Below are 15,040 nucleotides of genomic sequence, written 5' to 3'. Positions count from 1 at the left end.
TCCGTTGCTGCTGCTGTGGCCACGAGATGCAAGCTGAGCTGGACCTGGCTGACTACTAAAGCTGTGAGACACAAGCCTGAGAGCCTCCAGTCACATGAGGGTGCTGGGAAGCAGCACCGAGCAGAGCAGAAAGGAGAGGGTAGCAGGGAGCGCCGTGCCGCGTGGCTGCAGGCTGCCTCGAGCGGCCGTGCCTCCGCTCAGCCCAATGTGCTGCTGCTGCTGCTGCCGCGCGCGGCCACCAGGGGGCAGCGCGCCTTCCCTGCGACCGTTACTCCCCCTCAGCCGCAGCCGCCGCCCGACCGCAGCTATTTCCGCTCCCCCCCCCGGCCCGCAGCCAGCTGCTGCGAGGCGGTGCCGCGAGGTTTTTCTCCTCGAAGCAGCGCTGATGGGCGAGTTTGAGTCTATCTGGGCAAAACCAGCCTTACGAGCAAAGCGTGCTTCTCTTTTCAAGCTTTTCTTCGCTCTTCTGAGGATTCTCTTGTGTAACTTGACCCTGCGGTCCCAAGAGTTTCCTCTTTTTGCAAGCGACCTCATTTGAGTGAGCTGAATGAAACAAGTACGGTTGGTGGCTTGAGCACTGTTCCGAAGTGCAGTGGGCCAGCAGTTATGTCCGAGCTCAGTTACGTGGCCTGAGGAAGTTTACTGCTTTCTGAGGAAAACAAAAAGTAATTATCTTCGTATGTGGAAGATGTTAAGCAAATTGTGTATCTGTTCCTTGGTTTGAATGTTTATGCTATCATTTTTTATTTTAGAAAGTAAACAAGAAAGAGTTACACATAAACAATAACGACGTGCCTGAATTTTCATCTAATTTCTCAGTAGGAACTAGAAATAGGGTCATGAATATGTCCTGAGAATGTCAGGGCTGCCAAAATACACTGTAGAAGCTTTTCAGAGAAAAACAGTAGATATCAAATAACTGTTGAGTCATAAAACCCAGATGTTGGTTACAGCTCACATTGGTGAGAAGTATATAATCATCAGCACTATAGCTGCCCAATGCCCATTTCTACTTAGAGAAAGACTTCCCCGAAAGCCTGTTCCTAATTTTGTGGAAACCCTTCAAAATTTGGCAGTTTGCTAAAGTATGTAGGAAAAAAAAAAAGTCTGCCAGAGGTTTGGCCTCTAACTGTGAAAACAGACACTGCCTTTCCCAACTCCTCTGCTAGATCCGCTGACCGGCTCACAGAAAAAAAGAGTTTGTGTTCTCTAGGAAGACTGCAGAAAAATGAAGGTCTGTATGCTGCTGAATTCAGCTTTCAATAATATTTGCATCTGTTGTTTTACACTGTCTGTTGTTGTACAAGGCTGGGCTCTGTTGTGAGCGTATTTGCTTTAAAGAAAAAGGAAAGGGAAGTCTTTTCTAATGTACCGTGGGGACTTCTTTTGCTTTTTGTTTTTGGGGTTGTCTTTTTTTTTTTTTTTTCTAGGTGGATTTCAGCAATTAAAGGGGATGAGAGGATTTAATTAGATACCAGCCATAACAGTTCAACTCAGAAAATAATAGAAATGTAATTATTGTTTGTTTCTGTCCTGCAGACCCGGCTAAAAGTACTATTTGGCGTGGTTGTATGTGTTTTACTTTCCTTATTACTTATGTGTATTGTACTGCTTCCATCCAAAGGTAAGGCATTTTTATCTAGTGTAGCAGAAAACACAATGTTTCTAGCTTCTATGGCTTCTAAAGTTCATAAAGTTTGTCAGATCATCTCTAGGATTGTCGTGCCTGTACTGTTATGGCTTTATCACTTCACAGAAATGTACTGACAGCTGAAATGTCCTGGAGGTATGATCGAAATGCCAGCAGATGTTGAAACAATGAACTCTTTGAAGTGAAAAGCACCTCAGTTAACTTTATTCATGACGTATACCATTCTCAGACAAGACTGCAAAAGCAGTTCTCAGATCTCAAGTTATATATATGTTAGGAGCTATAACAATCTCACAATCTGTTAATAGTTTCTTTCATCTTGGTGGACCTGTATTTTAATAATTATTAAAGATCTCTAGGCAATTGCAAGTTAAGTATTTCTCTGATGGAAGGATATGGTGAATTGTTTGTGAACATGCTTAAGATTTCATTTGGAAATTAAGGCTAAATTGGATAAAATAGGAGTGCATAGTTTCTTCTACTTTTATGCTAGCTGTGAGTAACTGCTTATGCTGTGAGCGGTCTGCTGAGTCCACTGGTAAAGCTTGAAGTTTGTGTGATTTGATATGTAGAGTCTGAGTGGAACGGGCTTTAATGGGCATTTTTTTTCTACGAGAAATCCAATAAGAGAGATATAAGCATTTACATATCTCTTTCACTACAGTGGATGAATTGAATGCCTCTGAAATATTTAAAACAGTAATAACTATATATATTCCAGTAGCATCAATAACATTTTTCCCCCCTATAATTATTCTTTGCCAATATGTTGTCAAATCAGCTTTAGCTTTACCTTTACTCTTGTCTTGTAGCTAATATGCAACTTTAGTGAAAGATCAGATCTCCCTTTTTTACCTGATACTTCTCTGTGATATATTTAGCACGAGTACCTCTGATTGGGGAGGAGTTGGAGGTTTATGAGGTAGGGCTAATTCTGTTTGCATCATGTGAATAATATATCACAGCTGGAGGTAGAGCTGTGAAGAGGTAACAACCATACAGAATAGAAATGTAGAACCATTAAGGTTGGAAAAGGCCTCTAAGATCATCTTATCCGACAATCTACCTAACAACCAATGTTGCCCTCTAAACCATGTCCCAGAGTACTACATCTATATGTTTCTTGAAGACCTCCAGGGTTGATGACTCCACCACCAAACTGGGCAGACTGTTCCAGTGTCTGACCACTCTTTTAAAGAACCTTTTCCTAATATCCAACTGGAACCTCTCCTGGTGCAACTTGAGGCTATTTCCTCTTGTCATATTACAGTTACCTGGGAGAAGAAGCCAGCACCTGCCTCATAATAACCTCTTTTCTGGGAGATAAGGTCTCCTTCAGCCTCCTCTAGACCAAATAATCCCAGCTCCATTAGCCACTCCTCATAAGACTTGTGCTCCAGACCCACCACAGCTTCATTGTCCTTTTTTTCTCTGGACACACCCCAGTGCCTCAGTGCATGGCCTCTTACCAAATTAACCACAAGATTTTCAAAAGCACTCAGGGGATATTGGGCTGTATCTCTTAAAGGGTCATACAAAAATAAGTTAGAAAATTTTACCCTAAATATGTAACTGGAATGTAATTGTTTTTCTTGAGTTGCAATATGATACAAGACAGCAGAATTCCTTCTGTTATTAATATATATATGTATATAAACCTTAGCTGTTTTTCTGGAATACCCTAAACTTTTCCAACAGCCTTTCTCTGTGTCCCAGGGTCCAATTGTGCCTCAAAATGGAGTCCTTCACTGAGCACTTCCACATTTGGGCTTTGTTTACATCAGGCTTCTGGTTACCAGAATCTCTACATAAAGTCTTGCAGTAATCACTGCTTTTGGGTTGTGAAAGAGAACTTTGCAACTGCCTTAAACTGATACCAAATATAACTTGAATTTATCTCCTTATGTGAACTAGATTTTATAGTGAAAATTTGTGTGTGTATTCAGTGAAAGAATTCAAATACAATTAGATACACAAGTAGATTTTCCACCTTCTCAGCTCCTACTCCCATTCGGAGTTCAAGAGAATACCAAAACAAAAATTTCTTTAAAAAAAAAAAAAAAAGAAAGAAAAAAAAAAGAAAAAAAAAAAAAAGGAAGAAAAAAAAGAAAGGGAAAAAAAAAAAAAGGTAAAAATTAAAATTTGATGTAACTATTTATTCTCTAACAATCCTCAGGGTCATAGGTTTAGTGGTGACTTTCATAGTCCATGATAGGGTGCCAGCCTTTTAGCTGGATTAAGTATGGTCAAATCTGAGCTTCCATTGTTAGATAAAGGTAGCATTCATGCTAAGAAAGGACAGAATATTTGGGTGAAATTTCAGTTTAAAAAGCAGTGAGGAAACAAAGAAAGTGGAGCATGAGGATTGGATTAGCAGCCTGAAGAAGATGCTAAATATCCTGGAAGGTACTGTAGGAGGTATGTTATATATAAATGAGTGTATTTTTCCCTCCTGAAGTTACCACATACCAGCTGACTGGTCTCTGTCTGAGCTTCTTCAGCCATTACAAAGAATGTAATCAGTAGTCCCTTTTAAGAGTGACTTAATGACTTATCATATCAAACATCACATTTATATCCAGGGGGATGAAATAGAATTTGTCTTCTTTACAGAATACTCCTGAAGGAGAATTTCAGACAACTGTAGAATACACAGTTATGTCGAACATGTCTGACTGTTGCTTCCTATTCTGTGGTGGAACTGCAAATACTGCAGTCATCTGTTTAAATACAAAAATGTTTCTGGATTCCTAATAGTCTGGAGGAACTATAGATTTATTTTGTGGTTATGAATTTTGCAAGTGAAATAGGAAGTAACTACAGGGATGGAATTTTGTTTGTACATTCCACCTTGACTACTGCTTAACTGAAAGGATGTGGTGATCTGGAAAGATTAATTGTTAAATGTTATATAGACACAGACAGACTAAATCTCTGCATAAGAATTCAGCAAAGGAAAATGTCATTTATAATACTGAGGAAAATGGAAGATATGATTTAGTTCTCATTTTGCTACATTTCTAGTAATTTCATGTTCATTAAACTTTGAAAAATATGGTGTCTGGTTTTGTTTTACACATGGAAGTATATAGAAGTGTGAAAACCTCTCGAAAGTTATACTGGGATTTTATTTATTTGTTTGGTCTTGTAGGGAACAGTACAGGGGAAGTACTTAGCTGTAGTGATTGCACAATTTCAGTGAGTCTGAGAAGAGCAATATGGGCAATGTCAGTATCATAAATTGCAGATGACTGCAAAAGTGGTGACTTTTTTTTTTTTTTTTTTTTTTTTTTTTTTTTTTTTTTTTTTTTTGACGTTTCTCCAAGTTAGGAATGTGCTTTGTGACTTACATTGATGTGATAACCCAACTCAAAACTACTCGGAAACGTTCTTTTCACTTATAGATGGGTGTAACTGGTCCTGTTCTTTAGCAGCGTTAGCAAGGAATAAAATACTTCTTTCTGCCTGAATAGCAGTAACACAACCACAAGAAGCATTATTTTATTGTTGTGTTGTTATTCTAAATAAACATCCAGAACTCTGAGTCACCAGTGTTCCTGTTCCTGTTATACTCTCAGAACACCAAGCATTAAAATAAGATGGTGAGGCAATGAAGGTAAAGTTAAAATTTGGTCCTTTTCAAAACCTGCCATTTCTGTGGTTGGCTTCCTTTTTGTCTCTGGTTCTCTTTTGTCATCTTTGCGATTTCACTGAGAAAAGAAGCACAACGGGAGCCTACCGACAAGGATCCAAATGGCTGTTTATATACTGCTGCAAATGTGTGAAGTACTTTTCTAGTCGGAATCTATTCTGTGAATAGAGATTTCAAGTACTATTATTGAACTAGCCTTTAGTTACAGAGAGAATCAGTAACAATTACAGCAAACAATTAAAGCTGCTGCGCTCAATTAAAGCAGTGAAATGTATCTTCAGTTGCTTAGAAACAAGCATTCAAAACCAAAGTTAAGCAAATGAAAGTCGTGTTCGTTTTTAGTGGTTTCTGTTGTTGTTGTTATTGTTGTTTTGGTTTGGTTTTGGGGGTTTTCTTTGTGTTTTTGTTGTTGTTGTTGTTGTTGTTTTCCAGTCCATGGGTAGGAATTCAGATAGGAGTGTAGATATTTTGAAAATCATTAACAGTCATAATAAATTATCACAGAATATTAAGTAAGAAAGGGTGAGATGGTGAGCAGAGTAAAGGTTTAAATTAGAGCTGTAAAAATTAGAGCACAGATGAGATATTTGTGACATTGCTTTTATAAAAATTCCTTATTAAGCCAAGAGAAGGAACAAGGAAATTTTTACCAGATGAAGCTATCAAACAGGATTGTAAATTTAAGCCTCGTTTACACACAGCTACAGAAATAGATTTTTATCAAGGATTTCTTTAGCTGATAGACGTTCATTTAGAGAATTTAAACTGGGAGCTGATAATAAGTAGTCATCACTTGGTAAAAATGTAAGTAGATTTGTATCCTCTTAAATTTTGCTGTGCACTTTTAAAGGTTTTGCCATCTTGTGTGCTTGTCATTGACATATAAAGGATCTGTAACATACTGTCATGGAAATAACAGGACGAATTAACTTCTTATTGAACTTTTGGGGATATTTTCTGGACACATTGCTACCTCAGAGTTTATACTGATAGGCTTTTACACATGGATTGGCATTTGGTTTTATTTCTCATGACAGTTTTCTTCTGCATTAGTGCAGACAAGGCTAGCGTTAGAAGTCAACCTGACATGTGTATTCTATGGTAAGTAACAGTCACATATCTGGAAAAAAAAAAAAAAAAAAAAAAAAAAAAAAAAAAAAAAAAAGAAAAAAAAAAAGGAAGTATCATTAGAAAGTACCAAAGGAGAGAATATGAAGAAACATTTCCCAGGAAGTGAGTGTGATCTTAGCTGAGAGGGTGGCTGTGATGAGGAAGTGATGGAGCATATGAAACCTGAGGAACCTGAGGGCAGTGAGTCATTTTGATTATCTGGCTGTTGTTCTGAAGGAACAAGCAGGGGAAGTGGCAGAAATCTAGGAGGCAACTTGTGACATCTCCTTCTACTTCTCATAACCATGGCAAAATTTGCATTAACTTCAAGGGAGATAAATTATCAAGCCTTGAAAGCTGCCAAATTTTAAAAATGCCTTTCTTTTTCTGTGTCTGTGTCTTTTGGAGATTAAACATCTTGAATAATCTTGACTTGAAAAGTTTATGCTATTTATTTTTGTTGTTGTTGCATAAATTTTATTACATTTTTATAATGCCTGTTTTTTTTTTTTTGTTTGTTTGTTTTTCCCCTTTCTGTGCATTTAGCATGCTAGCAACTCAGCATTACCCTCTTCTTTTCAGCAGTGATTGCCCACTTTTTGTTTGGAACCCTTGCTCTAGCTTAAGTTGCTTTCATTTTTAAGAGAAACAGTCAAAGAAAAGCCACAAAACCAGCTGCATTTTTGTTCATTTTTATGTAGCTGTCTGATCTATCTGGAAATCAAATATGAGAGCACCTGTTTTCTCTAGGGAATCGTTGCCAATTTGCCTTCAAAGCACTGAATAAAAAGATGAAGCTTGGGCTCAGTCATTCATTACTTTTCAACATTGTTTGTACCTTTGTAGCCTTGTCTGTTTATTTCATACATCTACTAAGAAGTATATATGGATGATGATCCTTTAGCAAATCTCATATCCATCTTCTACCATGAATTGATGAGGCTTTTTTTGGAATTTGGCAGTAAAGATTTGTATGCACACGCTGTTTGAATTTCTGCTGAATAGACATAGATCTTTATTAAAATAGTTCAAACAAGTCCAAGAAGCCTATGCTTTAAGAAAACATTGATTTACCCTTTGTATGTAAGAGGCTTTCCTTGTAGTCACAAGGTATACAAGTAAATATATATCTCTTAGCAAATAAATTTCTGTGTGAAATTAATTAGTCCAACTAGCTCATAATTTTGTCCCTCTAGAGGTGAATCCTTCAGATGGTGAAGAATCTTACTAGAGCAGTAACATAATTTTTCTTTCTTATGTGCTGTCTGCATGGTTCCAGGACTATGCCATCCTCACTCTTCTTTAGTACTTAAATATACACAGGTGTCTTAATTTCAGCTGGAATGGAATTGTTTTCTTTGGAGCATCTGGTATGATGTTGTGTTTTGGGTCTGGGAGAAAAACAAAGTTGATAACACACCAATCTTCATAGTAGCCTGCAAAGCAGCGTTGTGTAGAGCCAAGGTCATTCTCAGCAAAGGTCCCTAGGAGCTGGGAGGGAACAGGATGAGAACAGTAGACTTTAACAGGCTAAAGGGATATCCCAAACCATATGACATCATGTGAAAAGAGTTCTGAAGGAGGTGGGAATGAATCTCACTGTCTCCTGCTGCTTAATGGGCTAGCTGGACATTGGCTGGATCAATTCCTTGTGCATCAAATGTTGTATGTGTATGTTATATATGTGTTATGCATACATATATTTTCATGACTATTTTCCTTTTATCTATCTTGGTAAATAATTTTCTCTAAACATGTGAGTTCTGTTATTGGTTTTTTTGGGTTTTTTTTTTTCATTCTCTCCCTTATCTCACTGAGAAGAGTGGGGAGTGAGCAAATGACTCCTTGGTGCTGAGCCACCTATTGGGTTAAACCACAACAGTACATTGATCAAAAAGTAATGCCTCATATTTATTTCCCTGGAAACTACAACAGATAAAAAAGAGCACAATACCACTATCCAACAAAGCAAATTCTCAGCTACAAAGCACTATTTTCCAATATAGTCACCACCATTAGCTGTGCATTTTCGCAAGTGATGAACCAGGGCATGTATTACAATTTGTAAAAATCTGCACCAGCACACTGTGCTCATGTCCACTGTGGGGTCTCTATAAGTGTTCAGTGAGTGTCGATGAATGTCAGTGTGTACCATTTTTTCTGCATGGAGGAATTCGATTCCACCCCTTTGCTTCATCCACACTTCCATGTTAGCACCATTGTGTCAGATTGCCCCTACAACCATCTGTTGCACTGCAACAACATGTAATTGAATACTTGTGTGAAGGTTCAATCTCTTCTGCCATCCCACCAACATTCACTTCTGACACCAACATAATAAAAGAGGAGGTATTGCTTTCAGAGCAGCCCATGTAGATAAGAGGAAATATTTAACTAAGTAATGATGATATATATATATATATTGCTAAATTTCACTTATCAGCATTGCTTTAACAGAAGTTTTTTGTCTTATTCTAAGTTGTCACCACAGCTGATGGTCCTAGAGCTCTTACACTGGATGATTACTTGAATGGAAATTTTCAGTATAAAACATATTTTCCATACTGGGTGTCAGGTAGGTAATTTTTTTTCTCTGAGGTACGTAAGCATTTTTAATATGCTTTATCTGATGCATACTAAGAAATATACTTTTCTTTCAGCTTTTCTCCGAATAAATGCTAACTATAAAATTAAACAATTTGCTAGTCAAAACTCAAGATTAAATTTACACTTCTGTCAGGGATTCTAGAAATTCCTGGTATTCAATATTGCAACAAAAATGTGTGAGTGAAGCAAAACCTATCATTTTACAGAGGCTTTTGTTGCTGTATTTCTTTTACTGTCATACCTAATACAGCATGGTAAAGAAATCTGTCAATGTGTCAGTTATGTTTTAAGGAATCTTATTTTTGTTGTTTATCATGGTATTTCTTCACTTATCATTAATTATGATTGAGGTAACCTGTATTACAGGCCCTGTTTTTGTTTTCAGTAGTACTTAGTGCTGCAGTAAGCCAACCTGTTCTTATCTCTTATATATGGAAACACAAACCCTGATAAAATTTTAAGTTCCAAGGCAGTGCATAGGAAGTAAGGATGAGTTTCTTAGCAAGTTCCTTAACACAGGAGATGAAGACACAAAGTTAATTGCTGCTGATGTATGTGTCAATGTGTGTCCAAAATACTACTCTTGTTATCACTGAACTGCAGCAGCACCAGAAGGTTTAAGCTAGATTGGATTACATTCTAGTACTTGCAGTACTACCACTCATATCTGCATTGCCTCAAGCATTTATTATTTTATCAGTAGAGGCATAAAACAAAATTCCCATTCGCATGGAGTCTTATCAAGTTAGTTTAGACCCACAATTTTAGAACTGAACTGAAGCCCTCCAGGATGTTGCTAGCAGCAGATCTAGTTTCACAGTTAGCAATTTGAAGTATGTAGACATGACTTATGTGATTTAAAAATTAGGTCACCATTTGTTAAATTTCTGTATGAATGTCTGTAGTATGTAGGCAGCATATCACCTAAACCTGATATTCGCATTCTCTCTTTATAACTTCCTCACTTTGACTTATCTTTCGTCTTAACAGTCACAAAACTCACACAAAAGTCATGCCATAGATTCCATAGATAGTCATGCCTACAGCATTCCATATGCCTACTTTTCTTCTGAAGCAGGAAGCTGAGATTGAATAACTTTTTATACGGGGGCCTGAGATCAATGCAAATGCTTTTACACAAATCATGTAACTGTTTTCTAAATGTCCTAGAGTCATCTGGTTTCCTCTCTAATGAAACCTAATACAATGTTTCAGGCAGCTTTTAAATTGTTAAAGTCTCTCCCTCCTCTCTCTGCATCAAGCCAGCAGTTCCTTATCACTATTTATAGCAATGAAAATTATGATATGAAACTAAAATTCTTATCTCCATATCCTACCAAACTGTGTCTCATGTCTTGAACACAGGCAGGATTAAATTCATTTCTCATTGGAGGCCACTCACCTTCATTTTGTAGGATCATTGCATGTGAGTAAGGGCAGAGTCATTTACATACTGACAGTTACATGGTACTACTGTTACATCTACAGTCTGTAAAAATGATAATATTCTGGTAAAATTATAAGCAAGGGTGTTGAATGTTTTCTTAATAGCTTTTATATTGAGGTATTGGCATTAAATGGATCTGTCCCTCTTATTCTTGATCATGTACTATTGAGATATTAAATCTGACATTTAATAATGAAGCTAACTGTTTGATTCTGCATGCACTATATGATCCTGAGAATATAATTAAGAAACCTTCTAACTGTTACAACTTGGCATCATTAGAAGAAAAACTTCTTCTGTGTGTGTGTTTGTAGGTGCTTAAAAAGACTTGCTCAAAATCTATTTACTGACAAAGGTAACGAACACTTTGGTAAACAGATCTCTGTTGTCTTCTTTGCAAGGTAACAGCCCATTTATCTTGTTTTTTAAGATAGCGAATATCTTCACCGGAATCAGGAAGATGATATTACTCTTTTCAATGTTGACCTGAACTACCTAACTACCATCATGACCAACAGCACAATGGTATGTATCTTTTCAACTAATAAAGAGGCAGCAAAATGCAATTGTGCTTCAAGTATCTCTTTAGAAGTAATCAAATTAAAATTTGACTAATTAATTCCTTATAGTGTTTACTAGAATCTAATATACATCTTAACATTTCAGAAACAAGTTAATGCTTCGAATTATGTGATGTCATCAGACAAATACTTCATAGCTCTAGAGAGCAATTATTCAAAGGTAATTATTTTATATATTGCTCAATGAAATGTTTGTTTTCATTCAGTATTTGTGGTTACTATGCATAATTCTTCTTCGTCTTTTCTTGGGTAAAGTGAAAGGCTATGACAGCCTTCTGATGATTTTTACTTGAATCATCTTTTTTTTTTTTTTTCCTCTCTATTTAATATTTTTTCTTGCTTAATTTTTGCAGCTGTGGAGATATTCTTATACTGCATCATACCACATTTATGATCTCATATATGGGTAAGGCCTGTTATTTTTTACAAAGAGCAATGGTGATACTCTGTAGAAATGTGCTTGCAAGCACTTCATTGAAAAATTTTATATCAGTGTGACTGTCTTCTGCTTGGCTTTTGTTTGAAACTGTCACTTGTTTACTTGATTGTTGTTGCCTATTATTTCTGAAAAAACAAAAGATTTCTTGCCTCAGAAAATTTTACAGTTCTTTCATCTACTCATCTAAATATCTGGATTTCTTTATACTTCATACCCTAAAACTTTGATTGCTCAAGATTCTTGCCTTCTTTTCTCTTCATTGCATAATTTTCTCCCACCCTTTTTGGCTGCTTTAGCCCACTTCAGTCTCACACCAGATATCTCCTTTCTTTTCTTTTTTCTAATTCATCAATTTTCTGATTAATTTAATCTTCAGCTTTCCTAAAAATCTCACATGTCCCTCAGTGATCTTGTAAAAGTCCATCTTGGGTTCCCCAGAAACTTACAGCTCCTCTCATGGCATTTGGTCTCTTTCCCAAGATCTTCCCCACACCATTCCTCTTTTGCTTTCCACTGAAATCTGCCTTCCCAGAATGACTAAAAGCTTCTTAGTTCTGAGCAGGGGCTGCTGCACTAAGCTACATTCTTGGAAAACTCTAAGCTCAAGGTGACAGGATTACTACTAGCCTAAGTGAGTAGAGAGGTACTGCATGTGGCAGTGTGGATGCTTAACAGATGTTCTAACTGCTTCTGTCAAACTTGCTTCTGCATGTTATAACCTGGGAAATACAATGTGATCACTGAGTTCTTGTTTCCTTGATTTTTTTGAGGCTTGCTGAGAATACAATGCAATCAGCAGATTGAGGAAGTGCCTGCAGATTCTCATGTAATAGAAAGAGATAAGTCTGCCTTCTTAGTGTGCTGAGTATATTTTCAAAGGCTTGAGCTGCAAGCCTTTACCAGCACTGGTGCACACAATTTCATTGTTGCATGCCTCACTAATTTTGCATGCCTGCATTAATTTTGCTTTGTTTATGAAACAAAAATATAGTCCTTCAAGAGTTTTATGAGTGTACAGTATAATGATACATTTGTACTGTCAACATAAAGCCATTTCAACCTCTTTCCTTTTTTTAGTGGTTTTGTAACAGAAAATCAGCTTCCACATAAAATTCAGTATATATCCTGGTCACCCGTTGGACACAAATTGGTCAGTAAAGATAATAAGGCTAGCAGACTTTTATTTGCCTTTGGTTATTGTTTCATTAGGCCATATTTATGACAAGCCTGTTTGTATCAACCTTGGTTATGAACAAAAATGATTAAAAAACAACAACAAACAAACATGTTTTAACTTGTCAGATTTTACCTTCACTTCTTTCAAGGTATGAATCTCCAGTCTTAACCGTAGCATGTATCTCACTTAGCTAGTCAGTCCTGTATAAGCATTGACAAAGTAACTGTATACAGGACTAAATAACAGGACTAAATACGGTTTTCAGGGCCTGAAAAACAATGAGTTTCTCTTTGACACCATATAATATATGAGTTTAATATGGAGATTTAAAGATCCCATATTTAAAATGTGGTCTTAAATTTTATATATATTTTTTTTAATTAATATGTCAAATTATTTTATTTCTCACTAATTCTTTTGGACCTATTGACTATAGTAAGAAGTTTATAAATGTTAGTTCTTGGAATATTCATGCAAGAAAATATACTTTAAGCATCATACTAGTTTTAGAAAACACAAGAAATAAAAATTAAATGGAAAAAAATATATATTTTTTATGTCGGAGAGTCTAATATTTCATTGGAGAGGCATAGTTGAGCATAGAATTTGTCCTATAAAATGTATTTATGAAAGTACTTGTTCTTACAGAATTTGCTAAGGTTCTAATACAGAGTTATTAAAATAATATTTCTTGTTTTGTATTCATTGACTGCAACAAATCTGACAATCCCTCTTTTTGATGTTTATACTCCTAAAAATATTTCCTTCTCTTTAGGCATATGTTTACCAAAATAATATCTATTTGAAACAAAGTCCAAGAGAGGCACCAATTAAACTAACTAGTGATGGAAAAGAAAATGAAATATTTAATGGAATACCAGATTGGGTCTATGAAGGTAAGTAAATCTTGAAGGGCAACAACATGTGAAGCCTATACTATGGAGTTCTTACAGTCTCTGTGATGATTAAATGATTTTAGAGCCCTAAGAACTATGTTATTTAATTTATTTTCTGCCATATTAGGATCTTTTGGAACCACTAAGTACTTCTTATTTTGGGGAGAGAGAGGGTAAAAAAGGAGACACGTTTATTGAAACTGTTTTAAATATATGTGTACTAATCACTGCATACTTTTTAATGTCTCTTAGAAAGGAGCAAGGGGGGATTCAAGTGTGAGGGTGACAAATTCAAACTGGAATATTTTTTCTTCCACATCATACAGCTAGCCCCTCTGTATCTCGTTTTGTTGTTTACCATGCCCTCTTTGTATGTCTGAGCACTGTTCATGGGCTCCCAAGGCAAATCTGAAATTTGAAAATTTGCAATGTATAGCAATATGTTTGATGCATATCTTATTTATCTAATATAACTCTTTTTCATGTCTAGGTTGGTAAGAGTAAAATGATAAAACAGATAGATTAATTACAGTGAGAAAGTATTATGAATTATTTCTGTTTTCAGAGGAAATGCTAGCAACAAAATATGCATTGTGGTGGTCTCCAAGTGGAAAATATTTAGCGTATGTACAATTTAATGATTCTGACATACCAGTAATTGAATATTCATATTTTGGTGAGGACCAGTACCCAAGAAAAATAATTATCCCATACCCCAAGGTATGTTTATAATTTTTTTTACTTACTTTCTCTTGAGAAATATGTTATGATAATTATAAAATTAGTTGTGCTTAAAAAATGTTTGTATTACAGTGTTAAAATCTATAGTAGCCTGAATTAATCAGTGAAAGCAAATGTAGGCCAAGTCTGAAAAAGATATAGACCAACTCAAAACTGTAGATATAGAATAGTACTAGTGAAATAAATGGAATTCCTCGTGTAAGTAAAAAGTGTGTGCAAATGAGCACGTTTGCATGGTCAAGCCTTCCTGTTTTTTCAATTCAGTTTACTTTCTGTGATGTATCAACTGTGCAGTTGTTATTTTCCAATACAGTATGTCAATTATGAGACCTTTTTAAAATGTTGTGAAATAAAAGCTATGACAGCTTCAGTTTATTTGCATGCTTCATAGTGTGGTTTGTTTTCAAGGAGTTTTGGATTCCACCAGTTTTTTAGTGCCAAACTTAAGGCAAGAACCTCTTGGTTTTGCCTTTTTCAGCATGTACAAACTCTATGATTCATCATTTTTGTATGAATACAAGTGATCATTCTAATGTGTCTTAACAAGGTCTTATTTGTCAGCCAAGTTTTGTTGCAAAGAATAGGGTGTACTGCAGAGATCCACACTGCAAATACAACTCTGCATTACATTTTCAGTATAGAAAGGCAGAGAATTGGACTGTTCAAAAGGTTTTCTTCTTTATTTGTAAAATGGGGCAAAGTTAAATAACAAACTACTTCTGTAGGGTCACTTACGTGA

General features: G+C 36.0%; 1 protein-coding gene across 1 annotated transcript in view; it reads left to right on the top strand.

Moving 5' to 3' along the window:
* Positions 1–1,157: 1,157 nt before the first annotated feature.
* The window catches only part of FAP (fibroblast activation protein alpha), a 35,519-nt gene continuing 21,636 nt past the window's right edge, over positions 1,158–15,040 (top strand). The window contains exons 1-9 of the mRNA XM_072341828.1: positions 1,158–1,234; positions 1,540–1,624; positions 8,893–8,988; positions 10,898–10,992; positions 11,134–11,208; positions 11,402–11,454; positions 12,565–12,637; positions 13,440–13,560; positions 14,126–14,280. Coding sequence (XP_072197929.1) covers positions 1,229–1,234; positions 1,540–1,624; positions 8,893–8,988; positions 10,898–10,992; positions 11,134–11,208; positions 11,402–11,454; positions 12,565–12,637; positions 13,440–13,560; positions 14,126–14,280 — 759 coding nt within the window. The 5' untranslated portion in view covers positions 1,158–1,228. The remainder of the gene's footprint in view (positions 1,235–1,539; positions 1,625–8,892; positions 8,989–10,897; positions 10,993–11,133; positions 11,209–11,401; positions 11,455–12,564; positions 12,638–13,439; positions 13,561–14,125; positions 14,281–15,040) is intronic.

Source organism: Excalfactoria chinensis, chromosome 7, assembly GCF_039878825.1.
Source record: "Excalfactoria chinensis isolate bCotChi1 chromosome 7, bCotChi1.hap2, whole genome shotgun sequence".
In the NCBI taxonomy this organism is placed as follows: domain Eukaryota; kingdom Metazoa; phylum Chordata; class Aves; order Galliformes; family Phasianidae; genus Excalfactoria; species Excalfactoria chinensis.
Note: the sequence above shows the minus strand (reverse complement) of the source record. Positions and strands in the feature narration are given on the sequence as shown.